The 21,138-nt window shown below is 43.5% G+C and overlaps 1 protein-coding gene across 1 annotated transcript in view; it reads left to right on the forward strand.

Moving 5' to 3' along the window:
• The first annotated feature begins 278 nt into the window (after positions 1–278).
• bloc1s1 (biogenesis of lysosomal organelles complex-1, subunit 1) overlaps positions 279–21,138 on the forward strand; it is a 114,291-nt gene continuing 93,431 nt past the window's right edge. Inside the window, exon 1 of the mRNA XM_073071055.1 lies at positions 279–410. Coding sequence (XP_072927156.1) covers positions 350–410 — 61 coding nt within the window. The 5' untranslated portion in view covers positions 279–349. The remainder of the gene's footprint in view (positions 411–21,138) is intronic.

Consider the following 21,138-nt stretch of genomic DNA (forward strand, 5'->3'; position numbering starts at 1 on the left):
CCATCACATCATTTGGTTGCGTTGGTTGTTAACGTAAACGTGGTATTTCATTGTACATTTGGTAAATAAATTAATCTGAAAATGAATGAATTGGGAGCAAATGCTATGAAAACCCAGCGACCCCCATCCCCATCCCGCAGCATTGTTTTTTTCCCCCCTCTCCAGATACTTATATGTTATGTATGTGAGACGCGCAACCTTCATCACTCCAGCCCTCCATTCGCCGAGTCGGCAGCCAATGCCACGCCACACTGTTCACGTGAACGCTGCCAGTGCTCTCGCGAGATCTGGGGCAAATTCCTGTTTGAGACGGAGCAGAGCTCCTTCTCTTCAACAATTTGTCTGCAGTATGTTGTCCCGCTTACTGAAAGATCACCAAGCTAAGCAAAATGAACGCAAAGAGCTACAAGGTGAGTTCAAATGTTTATTTTTTATATCATTAAACGAGAGCTAGCTGAAAGTATTTAACTGCTGCGAACCAGCCTGAGATCGAGGCCCATGTCTCCATGGAGACAGTTTATGTCTTATGCTGATTGGTCCAAATAGCCCGAGGATCTGCCTATATACGAAGTGTAGCCGCAAACCTCTGGTTCTGATTTGTGGATTCAGCTGTTCGTCATAGCATCATAAGATTCCATTTTTATATTTTGAAAAAATCTAAGGGGTGTGCTGCTGAATAGGTCTGCATGAGAGGTTATCCACGTGTAATAAAATATGACTTTTTTTGTTCAGTCAAAATTCTGTCAAATGGACTGCATACTTTGCAGACATCAGAGAATGCAGATGCTGAAACCTGCACCAAAAGGTGGAGGAGCTCAGTGGGTTCTTCAGCTTTTTGGTGTGTTGCTACATACTGTACCGAAGCAAATTTGCGTTTATTGCATTCCACTTGATTGTTCAAATTTGCGAGTAACATACCTAATACAAGCAACACACACAAAATGCTGAGTTCCTCCAGCATTTTGTGTGTTGCTCAGATTTCCAGCATCTGCAGATTTTCTCTTGTTTGTGGTTTGATACCTAATATAAACCAGCTAATAAACTAAAGCTGCTTTAACTATTTCATTAAGCATGACATTCTCTGTTACAACACTTGAAAGGCATTCATCTCATACTTCTCATTTCAATAGAAACTCTTAAAGTTGATAGTCCCTATATGTTGATTCAACGAGACAAATGGTTCATCCCTATTCATATCGAAAAACAACATTTTAGTGATCTCTGAAATTTTCACTTCTCAGATTTATTATTGAAATTTTTTGTATTTTTCAATTCTCGTGGAGCCCATGGCTGTAGTGGCCTGTCTAGATCTGGGTAGTGAAACTGGTCACCCACTGAATGCTAGAACTTTGACCCAGTCGCTGGTTTGTCGAGATTTATTGTTACCTCTTTGCTACTGTATTCTCTTCCGCTAGTTGTGAAATCCTAATGTGACTTTAATTACTTGCATTCATGCTTTAAATGGAATTGCTAATTTGCAATTATTTAGAATTTGGAACATCTAGCTGTCAAATGCCCTATATTTCATCTGGCGAGGGAGTTTTCCACCATCATCCTGGTAGCCATGTCCATTCCACCTCGGGCCAACATCTGGCAGGCACTGGAGGAGCTGAGCAATGTAATCAGCAGGCATAAAACAGCAAACCCTGATGCCTTCCCTATCTATCATTGTGGGAGATTTCAACCAGGCAAGCTTGAAGAAGTCTCTGAACAACTACCATCAGCATATTTCACTCGAGGAACCAGAGGAGCCGACATGCTTGACCACTGTTATACCAACATCAGGAATGCTTACCGAGCCATCCCAAGCCCACACTTTGAAAGTCTGACCATCTGGTTGTACTTCTACTCCCAGCGCATAGGCAGAGACTAAAGATCATAGCATTAGTGGTGAGGATCAAGTGCTTACAGGAGTGCTTTGAGTCAATGAACTGGACAATATTCAAGTATTCATCATTAAGTCTGAATGAATACATCACAGTTGCCACCAACTTCATCAAGACCTGTGTTTGAGAACGTGCCAGACGTACCCAAACCAAAACCGTGGATGATTCAGGTCTGCTGAGGGCTAGAACTGTGGCATTCAAGACTGTGACCCAGAAAATATACAGGAAGTCCAGGTATGACCTGTGGAATGCTATTTTAAGGGTGAAGAAACAAATCTGATTGAGGTTAGAGACAGAATCAAATACACGTCAGTTCTGGCAGGGTATGCAGGCGATTGTTTTCTATAAAGTGAAACCTAACATCATGAATGGCTGTGATGCTTCACTTCCACATGAGCTCAGAACCTTTCATACACACATTGAAAGGGAGAATCAAACTGCATTTTTGCAAATCCCTGCAGTACCTGGTGGCCTGTGATCTCTGTCTCAGAGGCTGATGTCAGAACACCTTACATGAGGGTGAACCTTTGCAGGCCCTGATGGTGTACCTGGTGGGATCTGAAAGCCTGTGCCAACCAAGTAACAGGGTTGTTTAAGGACATTTTCAAGCTCTCACTGCTGCATTCGGAGGTTCCCACCTGCTTCAAAAGGGCAATAAATATACCAGTGCCCAGGAAGAGCAGTGTGAGCTGCCTTAACAACTATTACTTAGTGGCACTCATATCTACTGTGATGAAGTGCTTTGAGAGGTTGGTCATGGCTAGAATCAACTCATGCCTAAGCAAGGACCTGTTGAAATTTGCCTGTTGCAAATTTAGGTTGACAGCATATGCAATCTCACTGGCTCTCCATTTGTCCTTGGATCACCTGGACAATAGTAATACCTATGTCAGGCTGCTGTTTATTAACTACAGTTCAGAGTTCAATCCAATCATGCCCCCAGTTCTAATCAACAAGTTCCAAAATCTGGGCCTCTGTACCTCTCTCTGAAACTGGATCCTTGACTTCCTCACCAGGAGATCACAGTCTTTGCAGATCAGAAATAACATCTCCTCCTCACTGACAATCAACACTGGCGCACCTCAAGGATGCATGCTTAGCCCACTATTCTACTCTCTCTACACCCACGGTTGTGTGGCTAGGCACAGCTCCCACGCCATCTATAAATTTGTCAACAACGCAATTGTTGGCAGAATTTCAAATGGTGATGAGAAAGCATAGAGCTGGTTGAGTGGTGTCACATTCCATGTCAGTAAAACCAGATAACTTATTGGTGGATTTCAGGAAAGGGAAGTTGAGGGAACACACACCAGTCCTCATTGAGGGATCAGAAGTGGAAAGAGTGAGCAGTTTCAAGTTTCTGCGTGTCAACATCTCTGAGGATCTTCCTGCTCCCAACATACATAGGAAGCACGACAGTAGCGATATTTCATTAGGAGTTTGAGGATAATTGGTATGGCACCAAAGACTCAAGCAAATTTCTATGGCTGTAATGTGGAGAGCATCTTAACTGGTTGTATCAGCGTCTTGTACGGAGGGCCAATGCACAAGATCAGAAATAGCCGCAGAAAGTAGTAAACTCAGCCATCTCTATCATGGCCATTAGTTTCTCTAGCATCCATGACCCCTTCAAAAGGTGATGTCGAGGAGTTACAGGAGCCTGAAGACACACATTCAACATTTCAGGAACAACCTCTTCCCCTCTGTCATCAGATTTCTGAATGAACAATGAACCCATGAACACTACCTCAGTATATTTTCCCTCTCCTTTTGCACTGCTTATTTAACTTAATTTTCTTTTTTTATTCATACTTACTGTATAGCTTTTATTATATATTGCAAAGTACTGTTGCTGCAAAATAACAAATTTCTTGACGTATGCCAATGATACTAAACCAGATTCTGATTCACACCTGGATGTTTTTATTCACCCACGCTGTTCAGCATTTTTTCATCATGTGTATGTGCCCATTCCTTGTTTGGTCATGCAGGCTTATCTGCAGTTATTTGCTTATTTGTCTATCAAAAAAGTGTTTTTTAAAAATCTTGCAGTCCACCATGTTATTTATTACAACATTTATTTTTGTATCAGCAGCAAATTTTTGATGCTGTGCTTTTTAGGCCTGAGTATTAAGTATTTATCAAGTGGGCTGAGCACAACTTTTCTACATTAGAGCAATATCCATCAACCCCAGGTCCTGTTTCAAGTTCAAGTTTAATTGTCATTCAACCAAACATGAATACCTATGAATACAGTCAAACAAAACTATTATTCTAAGACCAAGGTGCAAAACACAGTACTAACAGTCATACACAGCACATGGCACGGATGGCACATATAAGATAGCAGTAAAATACAGTCTCACACACACAAAAAACATAGTCCAAGTCCCTGACTCTATGAATGTTGCAACAGTCTGCAGTCAAACACAATACAGTTGGCCTTCTGCTAAGCGAACACTTCCTGTTATTCAACCAGCTTCCTTTCTGGTACTCTGGGCTTGCATATGGTGCTGACATATTCCCTGGGGAATACTGCTCTGCTGGTGCACCAAGATATATGCATTGCTTCAACTGCAGAATCAGAATTTGATTTATTATCATTGACTGAAGATTTGTTTTGTGGCAGCCATACAACCCACAGACTTAAAAGTTAATATAGATTACAAAATTTAATAATAGTATATAAAAAGGAATAATGTGGTGTTTATGGGTGGTGAACATTCAGAAATCTGATGTTGGAGGGAAAGAAATTGACAGCCATGCATTTCCCTTGCCACTGCTATTAGTTCTTGTTTTCCCTCCCTGAACATCTCTCCTATGTGACCTTACTCTTGGTAAGGTTTTTGTCCTCTGGCTATGTCACCTCCTGTGAATAAGTGTCAAATTTTGTTTGACAGTTCCTGAAGCACCTTGGGATGTTGTTGTTGGTTCACCACTGTGGCACACATTGCTGATTATATGTGCAATATGTTTTTATGACAGCCTTCAGTAAAATAAAAAGGATGTTTGGATCATCTGCTTGTCTCTGGATGTTTTATAGATTTCCATGTTTCTGAACTTACAGCACCAGCACTACCTTTCTTGCTGAATGCTTTTTTGAGTATAATTTGGTGCAATATTTCCATTGAGACCACTAGCCATCTCTTAGTATCTTTCCTTTCAGTTAGTCCTGACGAAGGGTCTCGGCCCGAAACGTCAACAGTGCTTCTCCTTATAGATGCTGCCTGGCCTGCTGTGTTCCACCGGCGTTTTGTGTGTGGTGTTTGAATTTCCAGCATCTGCAGATTTCCTCGTGTTTGAACTAACCATCTGTTGCTTTAAAGTCTTCATGACCTAGCTTCATAGCTAGCTCTTCTGACTTTTTTAACATAGATCCACTGACACGTACACCTCGTCCAGTTACAATGGAAAACCATTGATTGAGGGCCACTTCAACATCTGGATGCTTAGCTTCATGCTTTCGATTATGGGATGTTCCCTGTTGTCCCTCGTATAATGCCCATTCTTTCTCACAGTTTTATCTTGCAGATGTATCAAGCGTGCTATTGTAGATTTCAGTGCTCCAGTTATCTTTGCCAGCTGATGATGAGTGGTGTTGGGTGGATGGCTTTTAATTTGGTCCAGTAGGGTATTTTTTCGACTAGTGTCATCTTTTGATGGCAAGAGTCTCAAAAAAATTTTGTTAATATTTTTTAAAAAACCCAAAATGATCAAAAATCACTGCTTTTTGAATTGGTGTCCAGTGTAATGTCTAACAGCCACACAACTGCATGTGACTGACTATCTCCTGCCCCAATTAAACGAGATAATTTCCCAAATAAAACAAAGGGAATCCCAACTATTTTCTCAATTTGTTTTTGTTCTTTAAGAGTTGTCCCTAATAAGTGGCTGTCCCAGTTAACGGATTGCCCAATTAACCGAAATCCACTGTAATACATTCCTTTAATATGTCCAGTCTAATATCCTCCCCACCTGTCACCTTTAATACCATAAAGCCATGGGAGCAGAATTAGGCCATTTGTCTCTTTGCGTCTGCTCCACCATTCCATCATGGCTGATTTATTATCCCGTTCAGTTCCATTCTTCTGCATTCTCTCTGTAACCTTTGATGCCCTGACTAATCAAGAAAATATCAACCTCCACTTTAAATATACCCAAAGACGTGGTCTTCACAGACATCTGTTGCAATGATTTCCACAGATTCACTACCTTTTGACTAAAGAAATTCCTCCTCATCTCTGTTCTAAAGGGATGTCCCTCTATTCCAAGTCTGTTCTCTCTGGTCCTAGACTTCCCTCGCTATAGGAAACATCCTCTCCACATCCACTCTATCTAGGCCTTTAAATATTTGATATGTTTCAGAGAGATCCTCCCTCATTGTATTCTAGTCCTCTTGAAATTAATGCATTTGCTTTCCTTACTACCAACTCAACCTGCAAATTAACCTTTAGGAAATCCTGCTCGAGGACTCCCAAGTCCCTTTGCACCTCTGATTTTTGAATTTTCTCCCTGCTCAGAAAATATTCTACACCTTTTTTTCTTTCTATCAAAGTGCATGACCATACACTTCCCTATGCTACGTTCCATTTGCCACTTCTTTGCCTATTCCCCCAAGTCCTTCTGCAGGCTCCCTGCTTCCTCATCAGTACCTGGCGCTTCACCTATCTTCATATCGTCTGCAAACCTGACTAGAAAACCATCAATTCTGTCATCCAAATTATTGACATATAATATGAAAAGAAGCAGTCCCAACACCGTCCTCAATGGCACACCTCTAGTCACTGGCAGCCAACCAGAAAAAGTGCGCTTTATTCCTACTTTTTGCTTCCTGTCAGTCTGCCAATCTTCTGCCTATGCTAGTAATCTTTCCTGTCATCCCATGAGTTCTTGTTAAGCAGCCTCATTTGTGGCACCTTGTTAAAGTCCTTATGAAAATCCAAGTAAACAACTTCCACTGACTCTCCTTTGTCTATTCCACCTGTTATTTCCTCAAAGAATTTGAACAGATTTGTCAGGCAAGATTTCCCCTTAAGGAGACCGAGTTGACTTTGGCCTATTTTATTGTGTGTTTCCAAGTATTCTGAAACCTCATTCTTGATAATGGACTCCAACATCTTCCCAACCAATGAAGTCAGGCTAACTGGCCTATAATTTCCTTTCTTCTGCCTCCCTCCCTTAAAGAATAGAGTGAAATTTGCACTTTTCCAGTCCTCAGGAACCATTCCAGAACCTAGTGATTCTTGAAAGATCATTACTTTCAAGTCATCAGTGAACAATGCGACCATAGGTGACACCCTTCATTCAGTTCACAAAACTGCTTCTTTTAGTTCTTCTTTCAAATACGATTCTGCTACTATTGGATGCTGTGATTTACATTTTGATGGTGTGTTTTTGGGCTGATTGAGCAATCTGGCACTTTGCTGTCTCTGAGGGAGTTCAGTGAGGTTTCGAGCAGCGTGTGCAGCCTGGAGGACAAGAAGGCTGGATCAACTCCACTGCTTGCCATTAAAGCATTGAGCAAGCTTGAAATCAACAAGGATGAGATTGGAAGACGAGCAGGTGTTCAGCACCATATGTCTGCATTTGACCTGTCTCTCTTGCTCACCGCTCGCTGTTCGCTGTTCCCAGAGGAAGATAAGATGCATTTGACCAGTTTCTCTCTCTCTCCCTCTTGCTTGATGCTGCCGGACAATGTTGCTTGAGTCTTTGATCTTGGGCAAGGTTTAATCGACCCGGTTTGTGGATTGGACTCTGTAGTTTATGTTATAATGGGTTTCTGGTTACTCCTTTTCTTTAATTGCTATTTTGTGTGATTTTGATTGGGATGGACTGGCTCTGTGGCCTGCAGTCAATGAGCTACACAGCACCAAATTGAATTGAACTGAACTGAACTAAACAGAACGTTCCTAGACTGTTTCACTGACTTTATGGTTTGATGTTTTATATTCTGTGTTTTTCACTAGTTTTTTGTCGTTTGCATAATTTGTTCTTTTATTTGCACGTTTGGTGGTTGATGGTTTCTTTGAATGGGTTTCATGGTGTTTCTTTGTTTCATGGCTATCTGTGGGAAGATGAATCTCAAGGCTGTATACTGCATACATACTTTGATAGTAAATGTACTTTGAATCTTTAATGCCTCCACAATTTCTTCAGCTACCTCTTTTAGAACCCTGGGTGTAGTCCATCAGGTCTGGGTGAATTAACTATCTTCAGACCTTTCAGCTTCCCAAACACCTTCACCTTAGTAATAGCACCGCGCTCACTTCTGGCCCCTGAGACTCGAATTTCTGGCATACTGCTACTGTTTCCACAGTGAAGACTGACGCAAAATACTTAAGTTCGTCTGCCATTTCTTTGGCCCCATTGCTACCTTTCCAGCAGTTCTCACCTTTCTTTTACTCTTGATATATCTGAAAAAAACTTCTGGTATCCCCTGTTATATTATTGACCGGCTTACCTTTATATTTTATCTTTTCTCTCTATGGCTTTTTAGTTGCCTAATCTTGGTTTCTAAACACTTCCCAGCAATTTTTGCTATATCATGTGCCTTCTCTTTTGTTTTTATACTATATTTAACTTCCCTTATCAGTCACGGTTGCCTCCTCCTTTTAGAATACTTCTTCATCTCTGTATCTATTCTGTGTCCTCCAAATTGCTCCCTGAAACTCCATCCATTGCAGTTCTGCCATTACCCTGCTAGTGTCCACTTCCAATCAACTTTGCCCAACTGCTCTCACTTGTGTCGGTAATTCCCTTTTCTTCACTGTAATACTGATACATCTGACTCTAGCTTTTCCTCTCAAACTGCAGGGTGAATTCTATCATATTATTATCACACCACCCCCTTTGCTTACCTGCCTGTCCTTTTGAAACAGTGTGTATCCTTGCAGGTTAAGCTCCTAACTATGATATTCTTTCAGCAATGATTCAGTGATACCCACAACGTCTTACTTACCAATCTCGAAGGGTGCTACAACGTTATCTACCTTATTCAGTATACTGCATGTATTGAAATCTAACACCCTCAGTCCTGTATTCATCACCCTTTTCAATTTTGCCCCCATGTTACACTTCAACTCATCCCACTGACTGCCATTTTTCCCTATTATCTACTTGTATACCAACCGCCCTATTCTCAGCCCTATCATTCCAGTTCCCTTCCCCCTGCCCAATTAGTTTAAACCCTCCCCAGCAACTCTGATAAGTCTGCCTACAAAGATAATGGCCCCCCCCTCTCAGGTTGGGTGCAAGTTGTTTTTTTTGGTACAGATCATGCCTTCCCCAGAAGAGATCCCAGTGATCCAGAAATCTGAAACTCTGAACCCTACACCAATTCCTCAACCACACATTAATCTGCAACTAATCCTCACTGGCACGTGGCACAGGCAGCAATCCAGAGATTAGTAGCTTGGAAGTTCTGCTTTTCAGCTTTCTACCTAACTTCCTATATTCTCTTAAGGACCTCTTCCCTTTTTCTACTTAATGTCATTGGTGCCGATATGTACCATGACTTCCGGCTATCCACTCTCTCCCTTTAGAATGCTGTGGACCTATTCCAAGATATCCCTGACCCTGGCACCTGGGAGGCAACATACCATCCAGGTCTCTTTCACGTCCACAGAATTGCCTGTCTGCTCCTCTAACTATGAACTCCCTTATCTCTATTGCACTCCCCTTCTGCCCCCTTTCCCTTTTGAGCTACAGAGCCAGACTCCGTGTCAGAGATCTGGTCACTGTGGCTTCTCCTGGTAGGTTGTTGCCCCAACAGTATCCAAAGTGCTATACTTATTGAGGGGAACGGTTACAGGGTACTCTGCACCGGCTATCTATCCCCTTTCCCTCTCCTGACAGATAACTGCATTCTGCAAGGAGTTGGGAATGACTACCTCCCTGAAACTATCTGTCACTTCCTCATTCTCCCATATGAGCCTAAGGTCAACCAGCTGCCGTTTCAGTTCCTTAATGTAGTCTCTAAGGAGCTGCAGCTAAATGAACTTTGTGCAGATGTAGTTATCAGGAAGACTGGAGGTCTCCCAGCATTCCCATATTTCGCATGAAGAACATACCACTAACCCTGGACCCATTCTCATCACATCTATGTACTTAATAGACAAAGAAAGAGAAAAATAAACATACTAGAACTTAGAGCTTCTGCCTGTTCTCACCCAAGCTGGTTGAGCCAATGCCTGTCCACTCTTGCACTGTTCACTCGAGCAATGGCCACTCCGCATACACCTCACTTCTTTTTATTGGCCTTTGCCAAGAGCTTGATAGGTCATTAAGATTACAGCCCACAGAAAAGTCCCAAAAGACCCTGAGTTTTGCATGCTTATTGGCTTGCTGGGTGCATACAGCACTTTAAAATTTAATTTCAGATGCACTGTGTTCATGCTTTGCTCTGTACCTGTAATGATTTGCAGATTCGGAGCTTGGTCTTCTAGTAAATCATGAGGGATTTAGTGGCTTACTTTTCTCAGCAGTATAAATCTGTCTGGGCCCATTTCTCAAGTTAAAAAGAGTAAAAAGAATAAAGCACTGAGATGCTGGACTTTGACCCTGTTTGCAAACAGTGTTCATTCCTTGGAGAATTTCTAGCCTGAGTAGAAAGCTACTGTCTGAATTGATGGAGCTTTTAAATTTTTTTCTGTCTTTTCATGGTCAGAATATCACGAACATTGGTTTCTCTGACTGCACAAAACACCATTGCCACTGGCGCCCCCAAGAATATAACTTGGCCCTCAAACATTTCTTTGTAACGGCAATGCCTTTTAAAATCAGCTGAGATTAATAGAGCAGTTTCGAAAACAACAAAGTGGTATTTCTTTAAATTGGTGTTTCCACCTCCTGACCACCATTAATCAATAATTGTCATGGAGACTTTACAAGTTGCAGAAGAAGTTTGTTATTTGTTTTTCGCTGGTGTTAATTCATCACGTTATAAAGTAGTCCAACTGTAAATGTGGGAAATATAATTGAACTTTCAAATTGCAACTAGCTTATTACATAATAATCAGGCTTATTGTCACCGACATTAGTCATGAAATTTGTTTTACTGTAGCAGCTGTACACTGGAGGCATAAGTTGCAATAAAAGTAAATAAATAATGCACAAAAATAGTGAGGTAGTATTCATGGGTTAATGAACCATTCAGAAATCTGATAGTAGAGGAGAAGAAGCTGTTCTTAGAATGTTTGAGTGTGGGTCTTCAGGCTCCTGTACCTACTGCCTGATGGTAGTAATTAGAAGAGGGCATGTCTTGGATGGCAAGGGTCCTTAATAATGGATTCTGTCTCTTTGAGACATGGCTTTTTGAAGATTCCCTAATGATGATGACACTTGTGCTCGTGATCGAGTTGGGTGACTCTACAGCTCTCTGAGACGCCTTGCAGTCCTGTGCATTGACACCTCCTTGCCAGAATGCAACCAGTTAGAATGCTCTCATCCGTACATCTGTAGAAATTTGCTAGTCTTTGGTGCCATACCAAATCTCCTCAAGCTCTTAATGAAGTATAGCTGCTCGCACACCTTCTTCATGGTTGCATCAATATGGTAGGCCCAGGATAGATAGACAATAGGTGCAGAAGTAGACCATTCGGCCCTTCGAGCCTGCACCGCCATTTTGAGATCATGGCTGATCATATACTATCTATTTTGAGATCCTCCGAGATGTTGACACCAGGAACTTGAAACGGCTCAATCTTTCCACTGCTGACCCCTCAACGAGGATTCTCCCAACTTCCCTTTTCTGAAGTCCGCAATCAGTTCCTTGGTCTTGCTAATGTTGAGTATGAGATTGTTGTTGTGACGCTACTCGACTAGCCTGTTTATTTTGCTCTAATATGCTTTCTTATTGCCATCTGAGATTCTGCAAACAACATTCGTGTTCATTATAATGTTTCCTAATTTTTTTTTTTAACTGCACGCTTACCTCTTTAGTTGCGGGTGATTAAATACTGTTTACTATTTATGGATCTTATTTAACATCACATCAATTGGGATCTTTTTAAGATTTTCCATATAAAACAAGAAGGCATCAGCATATTACATTGTGAAGGAAAGACATTTACAAAAGAAAAAGAATTATGGAACAATTGAGCAGGAGTTTGAGGAGGGTTTTGAAAGTGAAGGCAAGGTGATCCAGGAAAGGATCAATGGTTAGGAATGAAAGAGCAACTATGCTGATAGACTTTAAAGCAAGATACATATATAGATTAGATCCAGCAGAATCGGGCTTTAACTGTTATATCTCTTGTACAAATAGTGTACAATTATGCTATAGTTCCTATGTGATTTGTGTGGGTTTATAGTCTATGAGCTGTGTAAAGGTGCTACATTGTGGTAGCACCTTATCCCTTAACACCATTTTTTAAAATCTGTTATAAAAGTGGCAAGAATATCTGGAAAACTATAGAAGTTCTGTGCTTTGAAGTTAATGCTATGAATTTTTGAACATTCTGCCTGAATGGAGAATTTTTGGGAAAAAACATTTTGAGCTTCATCATGTAGATCTAACATCCTGAAACCAGGCCATTTGGACAACATATCTAATATTTCCATAATTCCAACATTGGAATTAAAGCTGAAGTTAGTGTATTTAGGGATATGTTGCCCTGATTGACATTGGCATTTGTTTGTAAATGTAATTGTAGGTCACAGTAAGTATGTCACTGATACTCAGGATAATGGGAATCGTAAACATAACCATATAACAATTACAGCACGGAAACAGGCCATCTCGGCCCTTCTAGTCCGTGCCGAATGCTTACTCTCACCTAGTCCCACTGACTCTCACTCAGCCCATAACCCTCCATTCCTTTCCTGTCTGTATACCTATCCAATTTTACTTTAAATGACAATACTGAACCTGCCTCTACCACTTCTACTGGAAGCTCGTTCCACACAGCTACCACTCTCTGAGTAAAGAAATTCCCCCTTGTGTGTTACCCTTAAACTTTTGCCCCCTAACTCTCAACTCATGTCCTCTTGTTTGAATCTCCCCTACTCTCAATGGAAAAAGCCTATCCACATCAACTCTATCTATCCCCCTCATAATTTTAAATACCTCTATCAAGTCCCCACCTCAACCATCTACGCTCCAAAGAATAAAGACCTAACTTGTTCAACCTTTCCCTGTAACTTAGGTGCTGAAACCCAGGTAACACTCTAGTAAATCTCCTCTGTACTCTCTCTATTTTGTTGACATCTTTCCTATAATTCAGTGACCAGAACTGTACACAGTACTCCAAATTTGGCCTTACCAATGCCTTGTACAATTTTAACATTACATCCCAACTCCTATACTCAATGCTCTGATTTATAAAGGCCAACATACCAAAAGCTTTCTTCACCACCCTATCCACATGAGATTCCACTTTCAGGGAACTATGCACCATTATTCCTAGATCACTCTGTTCTTTGGAAATCCAAAGTAACATGCAGAATGCTGGGAGAGCTCAGCCGGTCAGGCAGCATCTATGGAAATGAATAAACAGTCAATGTTTTGGGTGGAGACCCTTCATCAGGACTGAAAAGGAAGGGGGAAGGTGCCAGTATAAAAAAGGTGGGGGGAGGGGAAGGAGAATAGAGAGAAAGTGATAGTGAAGCCAGGTGGGTGGGAACTGTAATGGGCTGGAAAAGAAGGAATCTGACGAGAGGAGAGTGGATAATGGGAGTCAGGGAAGAAGAAGAAGGGGTGTTGGGGGAGGTGATAGGTAGGTGGGAAGAGGTAAGAGGCCAGAGTGAGGAATAGAAGAAGAGGGGAGGGATTTTTTTTACTGGAAGGAGAAATAGATATTCATGTTATCAGTTGAAGGCTACCCAGACAGAATAGAAGGTGTTGCTCCTCCGTCCTGAGGTTGGCATGAGAGGAGGCTGTGGACTGTTTTGTCGGAACGGGAATGGAAATCGGAATTAAAATGTTTGGCCACTGGGAATTTCTGCTTTGGGAATAGAGTGGAGGTGCTCTTTGTGAATCATAGATATTTTAATAGGATTTACAGCACAGAAGGAGATCATTGGGCCAATATTATTTTTGCCACAACTACTACTTCAATTCCAAATGTCTTTTCTGATCTCATTTCTCCACCCCTTCTTTGTACCCTTTTATATTTTCCTTTCAAAATGCTTCTCTAATCCCTTCATTTAAACTATGTTTTGATCCCAGCTTCAGTGTCATCTTGCTGTAAAGCATTGCATGTTTTGATAACTCCATCATCAGGTGATCGTGTATGTGCCACCATACAAAGTAAAGATCATGTGCTTGTTTAGTTGACCTGTGATCTGCCCTAGGGTATTGTCAGATTCATCTGGATGTTTTACACCAGCTTCAGTTGCAGTTGCAGTGTACACTGAAGTGTTTGGCACTTGAATTGCAGTTAAAAATGAAGCTGTGTTGCTGTAATAGGTGGGCATAAAGAGACAATCTTAAAGACTTAAAAATGTACTTGTTTCTCAAAGTTCAAAGTAAATTTATTATCAAAGTACATATGGTATCTGCAACCATATTGAGATTCATTTTCTTGCGGGTTTTCACAGTAAATACGAAGCAACACAATAGAATCAACAAAAAAACTCCACACACAAGATAGACATACAACTAGCATGCAAGATATAACAAATTGTGCAAATACAGAAAGACAAACAAAATAATAATAAAGGAGCTGAGAGGTAATTTTGCAGCTATATAGGACCCTGGTCAGACCCCACTTGGAGTACTGTGCTCAGTTCTGGTAGCCTCACTACAGGAAGGATGTGGAAACCATAGAAAGGGTGCAGAGGAGATTTACAAGGATGTTCCCTGGATTGGGGAGCATGCTTTATGAGAATAAGTTGAGTGAACTCGGCCTTTTTTCCTTGGAGCGACAGAGGATGAGAGGTGACCTGACAGAGGTGTATAAGATGATGAGAGGCATTGATCGTGTGGATAGTCAGAGGTTTTTTCCCAGGGTTGAAATGGCTAGCACGAGAGGGCACAGTTTTAAGGTGCTTGGAAGTAGGTATAGAGGAGATATCAGGGGTAAGTTTTTTTTTACGCTGTGAGTGGTGAGTGTGTGGAATGGGCTGCTGGCGACAGTGGTGGAGGTGGATACGATAGGTTCCTTTAAGAGACTCCTGGATAGGTACATGGAGCTCAGGAAAAATAGAGGGCTATGGGTAACCCTAGGTAATTTCTCAGGTAAGGACATGTTCAGCACAGCTTTGTGGGCCGAAGGGCCTGTCAACCTGAAATTATTAACCTGCTCAGTTGAGGAAAAACACCAGAGACACGAAATTACCTCTGAAACAGTTTTTATTCAGTGAGGAGTTCGCAGCCCCACGCACTTCGGGCGTAAGGTAGCCAACTCCCAATTTGTCGGTTTACAAAGGTCATACTTATACCCAAAAGCAGGGTACTACATTCGCAAATATGGTTCCCGATTCAAATCCATCAATTGATTGGCTATTGCATAGCTAAGCACGCAAAATACTCGGAATAAGCATTGACGCAAGCGTAATTCTTGGAATGGGTATGGACGCAAGCAAAACACTCGAAATAGGTATATAACTGAAAATACTTTGCCGAACACATCGTCTTGTGGTCGCAAGGTTCCTCTTCTTTGTGGTGGCCACATGCTGTCTGGCACCTTAATTTAGCTACCTCTTCCCTGTTCTCCTACACTTCCCCAATGACGTATCCTCTCCCTGGTCCTGTCTACATAGTTTGCTACACTTACCCCTCGCCCATCCCTTCTACAGGTACCCCTTACCCTCTTCACATTCTCATTCCCTCCTGTGATCACTCATCAATATCGTGAAAATCCTCTGGTGCAGGTTCGAGGAGTTCAGTGGCCTTGACAGTTGCCCGTACTTCCATCAGTGGCTTAGCCGACAGTAGGTCCCCTAACGAGGCCATCATGTGGTTCAGAACACATCTGACAATGGCGATATAGAAAAAAAATCCCTATAATAGCTGTCAACGTGTAAATAGCCCCATTGATCAACCAGTCCTTCCACGCACTTAGTCCCCAGTCCTCCCATCCTGCCCAACCTGTTCCTTCCTTGATGGATCCTAACTGTTCATCTATTTTGTTCCTATACCGCGTTATGTTGGCAGTAGCATCGTCTAGCCCCATTATGCATTTGTCCTTTACGATAGCACAGAGCCCACCCTCCCTGGCGAGGAGGTAATCAAGTGCATAGCGGTTTTGCATGGAGAAGAGCCGCAGTTGGTTAAGGCTGTCAGTTATGAGTCTCAATGCTCCCCTGGTGGCGTTCCCAAGGCTCATGAGATCACAGGCCAGATAGTTCCGATTGTGGGCCGCCATAGTGGCTCCTGATGTCCCCAAAGAGAAAAAGCCAGCTGCCCTGTATCCGGCCACCTGACCTGCGGTTAGGGTGGTCAGGACTTGGTAATCTGCACAAAATTCCTGGGAGACCTCTCTCTTGTACCTCCCAGGTGTGAGGGACCCCAAGTTCCGGGGCAAGGGACCGCAGTAGGGAGGAGGGTGCCATAGGCCACCGAGGAAGGGTATGGGTACTCCAGGAAGTTGGTGGCAATGCCGTTATAGAAGAAAAAATACCCCGGGAGGGTATACATGGTCTCAGTGCAACCCTTACCCTTTAGGTGTATGGCATCACTCCATTCTGCTATACTGGCAGAGGCGTACACTCGTTTGGCACCCCTGCGATATTCAGGTCGTAGGAATACCTGATCATTGACTCGGAGGTGGGTGCGGTTCCCCTCCCCACAAAGAAGTTGCACCCCCTTGGCCAGGGGCTGGCACTTTGTCTCATGGCAAGAGCAAGAGATCCCTAAGGGGTCCTTGGTGGGGTGACACTCCCTTTTCCTACGGGGCTTGGAGAGGCAGGTGACGTCATTCGAGACATACACGTCTGAACATCCCCACCCTGTTCCGAAGTAGCAGTTCTCATATACTCGGTCACCCTTCGGGGGTTTGGGATTCCCCTCCCACCAGAGATCTTTTCTCATCCGCGGAAGGAGTCCATGATTTGACCGCTTACTGATGGACGGGGGAAATAGGCAGTCCGTGACAGGGGCCGTGGAAGAGTCATAGGTGAGTTCCACCCTCTTTCCCTCAGGCAATGTTTTGCTGGCGGGGGCACATCGGAAGGGTTGATCGGCACGATCTCAGTGCGGAAAAACGGTAAAGAGCGAGGAGACACTGGCGGGGTGGGGATAGCAAATGATGGTTGTAGTGCCATACAGTCGTTTGTGCACGTTTTGGAAATAGTTACCACTTACCAGGCTATCAACCGGCTGCCAGGCAGGCAGAAGGCATGGGGCCGAATCCACAGTTATTGTTTTAGAGGAGGTGGCTCGCTTGGCTGCCAGGTCTGCTCTGGCAATGCCTTTACTAACGGGAGAGTCATCGGATAAGTGGGCGGCACATTTTATAATAGCAAGCTTACCGGGGAGCTGGATGGCTTTGAACAAATTGTCAATGTAGGGACTGTTGGCAATGCTTTTGCCAGCCGACGTTTGGAAGCCCCATAGTATGCGCAGCGCCCATAGTATGCCAAAATCGTGAGTGACCCCAAATGCATAGCGTGAATCCGTGTAAATATTGGCTGTCTGACCCGAGGCAAGGATGCATGCGCGAGTGAGGGGGAAAAGCTCAGCCTGTTGGGCCGAGGCTGGTGGGTGGAAGGCTGCCGCCTCCAGGGTGGTGTGTGGGGTCACAATGGCATAGCCTGATTGCCGGACACCGTCCGGGGAGACAGAGGACGAACCATCCACAAAAGGTATCAGGTCCGGATTGTCGAACTCAGTGTCCTGGAGGTCTGGCTGCGGAGAAATGAGGAAGTGGTTTCGCTCTACGCAGGAGTGGGGAGGCTCGGATAGAAGATCGGGCGGGTGATCCACAAAGGTAGCAGGGTTAAGTGTAGTACAATAGGTGAACGTCAGCAACGGATTATGGAGAACAGCAATCTCATAGCGGCTGAGTCTCGCCTGAGTGAGATGTTGAGTTTGGTGTGTGGTTAGGAGGGCAGTTACCGCATGGGAAGAGTAGACCGTCACTGGTTGATGTAGGGTTAAGTTGGATGCTGCGGTGACCATAAGGTAAATGGCAGGAAGAATTTGAGTGCACGGGGGGTATCCCTGGGCTACCGGGTCCAGTGGCGCTGAATAATAGGCAACCGGATGCCGCTGGTCCCCATGTGTCTGGGTGAGAATAGCTGTTGCACATAAATCGACAATGGAAACGTAGAGCTGAAAAGGCCTGTCATACAGTGGCCGACCCAGTGCAGGTGTGGCAGAAAGGGAGGCCTTAAGAGAGTTAAAAGCGGCCGATTGGTGCTCGTCCATTATCAAGGGAGGGGGGGCCTTTGGAGAGGCTAAAGGGGTGAGCAGCTTAGTCAGACATGCAGCATTAGGGATCCACTGCCTGCAAGAGTTCACTAGCCCAAGGAATTTATGCATTTGCTTTGGAGTCTGTGGAGGGGGTGTCTGGGTTATGGGTCGAGTTCTGTCAGCCGTAAGTGCTTGATCTGCGGCACTAAGCAGGACACCTAAAAACTTCACCTGTGTCTGAGTTTGTTTCACCTTTGTCGGAGGAATCACGTATCCCAGGGAATGTAGGGCGTGGAGGAGATGGTTTGTGTCCTCCTCACTGGCGTGCTGAGTGTCGCTAGCCAAAAGCAGGTCATCAACGTACTGGATGAGTGCTGAGTTTTTGGGGAAGGTGAGGTCCTTCAGTTGGCCCCAAAGGGTCTGTGAGAAAACAGTGGGGGAGTCCCTGAAGCCCTGGGGAAGTCAGGTCCAGGTGTATTGGCGACCCTGGAAGGTGAAGGCGAATAAGTAGCGCGAATCCTCATGTAAGGGTATGGAGAAGAAGGCGTGTTGAAAATCTATAATAGTGAACCATCGTGCAGCGGTGGGTATTTGGCCCAGAATGGTTGCGGGGTTGGGGACGGCGGCATGCAGGGGAGCGATTATGTCATTAATTGCCCTTAAATCTTGCACGAGGCACCACTCGGGGCATCCGGGCTTTGGCACTGCTAAGATCGGGGTATTACAGGGCGAGAGGCAGGGGACCAGGACGCCCTGTTCTAAGAAGGAGGTAATAAGTGGGTGGACACCCTGAACGGCTTCGGCTTTGAGAGGGTTCTGCGGGATCTCAGGCCTGTATTGTGCTGTAGGTTTTCTATGTTTCTAAATAAATAAACAATAAATATCGAGAGCATGAGATGAAGAGTTCATAAGTTGTGGGAATACAGTAGTTAGTTCACTGTTGGGAAAATTAAGTTGAGTGAAGTTATCCCTGAAGCAGAAATATCTCATAATGCAGTATTGCCAATCTCTTTGGGTCTAAGTTGATTTGCAATTCTCCTGTGAATTTTAAATCTGCTGCAGTGAGCACTACACCTCTCCTGAAACTAGTGGATATCCATTGCTGATGGAATAATATTGTTGATAAATAATAGAAAAAACATTTTAAACCAAAAAGTAGGATTAATGGAGTGCAGCCGTACAAATGTATCATGCACAGATACACAGGCACCAAAACTGCAAAGTACTCCAGCTGCCAACCTCAGGCTCAATTGGGATAGAAGTATAGGAAGAAGGAAACACATAGATCCACGCTGCACCCGCAAAGCAAACAGCATTGTGAAGGACCCCACGCACCCCTCATACAAACTCTTCTCCCTCCTGCCATCTGGCAAAAGGTACCGAAGCATTTGGGCTCTCACGACCAGACTGTGCAACAGTTTCTTCCCCCAAGCTATCAGACTCCTCAATACCCAGAGACTAGACTGACATCTACATAATTTGTTATTATATTGTAATTTGTCCTCTACTGTGCCTATTGTCTTGTTTATTAATTATTTTATTAATTAATTAATTATTGTATTGCCCTGCACTGTTTTGTGCACTTTATGTAGTTCTGTGTAGGTCTGTAGTCTAGTGTAGTTTTTGTGTTGTTTTACATAGTCTAGTGTAGCCTTGAGTTGTTTCACATAGTCTAGTGTAGTTTTGTGTTGTTTCATGTAGCACCAGGGTCCTGGAGGAATGTTGTTTCATTTTTACTGTGCACTGTACCAGCAGTTTATGGTCGAAATGACAATAAAAAGCGACTTGACTTGACTTGACTTCTGCACCTGTCCATGGTACTCTAATCTATTTACACGGACTCCTAAATCTTCACTGCTTCTAGTTTTTCACCATTTACAGGAGCCCTCTTACTTAAAATTTGGTCAGTGCCTGTAAAGGCACCTGAAGTCTGTTGATTCATGATAGGCCAATTAACATTTTATTCAAGTATCCACCACTGAGATATTTAGTAACACATGATTGCCAGCACATTTGCAGTGGTGTAGCATTCAGAGCAAACTGTATCATTCAGGGTGGAGGAGAGTCTGGAATTTGAGGAGGTTTGGGACTGATGGTTAGGAATTAGCTGGCACAATTCAGGAGAGCGGTTTGGTTGGCAGATCCAGTGGGAAATGGGTCAGATGATCTGCAATTAGATCCTTGACTTCCTAACCGGAAGACCACAGTCTGTGCAGATTGGTGATAATATCTCCTCTTTACTGACAATCGACACTGGCGCACCTCGGGTATGTGCTTTGCCCACTGCTCTACTCCCTCAGTAACCATGACTCTGTGGCTAGGTATAGCTCAAATACCATCTTTAAATTTGCTGATGATGCAACCATTGTCAGAATCTCAGATGGAGACAAGAGGGCATAGAGGAGTGAGATATACCAGTTAGTTGAGTGGTGTCGCAGCAATAACCTTGCACTCATTGTCAGTAAGATGAAAGAGCTGATTGTGGACTTCATGAAGGGTAAAACGAGGGAACGTGAACCAGTCCTCATAGAGGGATTGGAAGTGGAGAGAGTGAGCAATTTTAAGTTCCCAGGCCTTAAGATCTCTGGGGATCTAACTGGTCCCAACATATCGATGCAGCTATAAAGAAGGCAAGACAGTGGCTATATCTCATTAGGAATTTGAAGAGATTTGGTTTGTCATTTAAGGCACTCAAACTTTCATAGATGTACCATGGAGAGTATTCTGACAGGCTGCATCACTGTCTGGTATGGGGTGTGGGTGGGGGGGGGGGGGTGGGAGACTACTGCACAGGACCGTAAGAAACTACAGAAAGTTGTAAAATTAGTCATCTCCATCTTGGGTACTAGCCTCCATAGTATCCAAGACATCTTCAAGGAGCGGTGCCTCAGAAAGGCGATGTCCATTATTAAGGATCCCCATCACCCAGGATATGCCCTCTTCTCCTCGTTACCATCA

The sequence above is a fragment of the Hemitrygon akajei genome, chromosome 18 (assembly GCF_048418815.1).
Source record: "Hemitrygon akajei chromosome 18, sHemAka1.3, whole genome shotgun sequence".
In the NCBI taxonomy this organism is placed as follows: Eukaryota; Metazoa; Chordata; class Chondrichthyes; order Myliobatiformes; family Dasyatidae; genus Hemitrygon; species Hemitrygon akajei.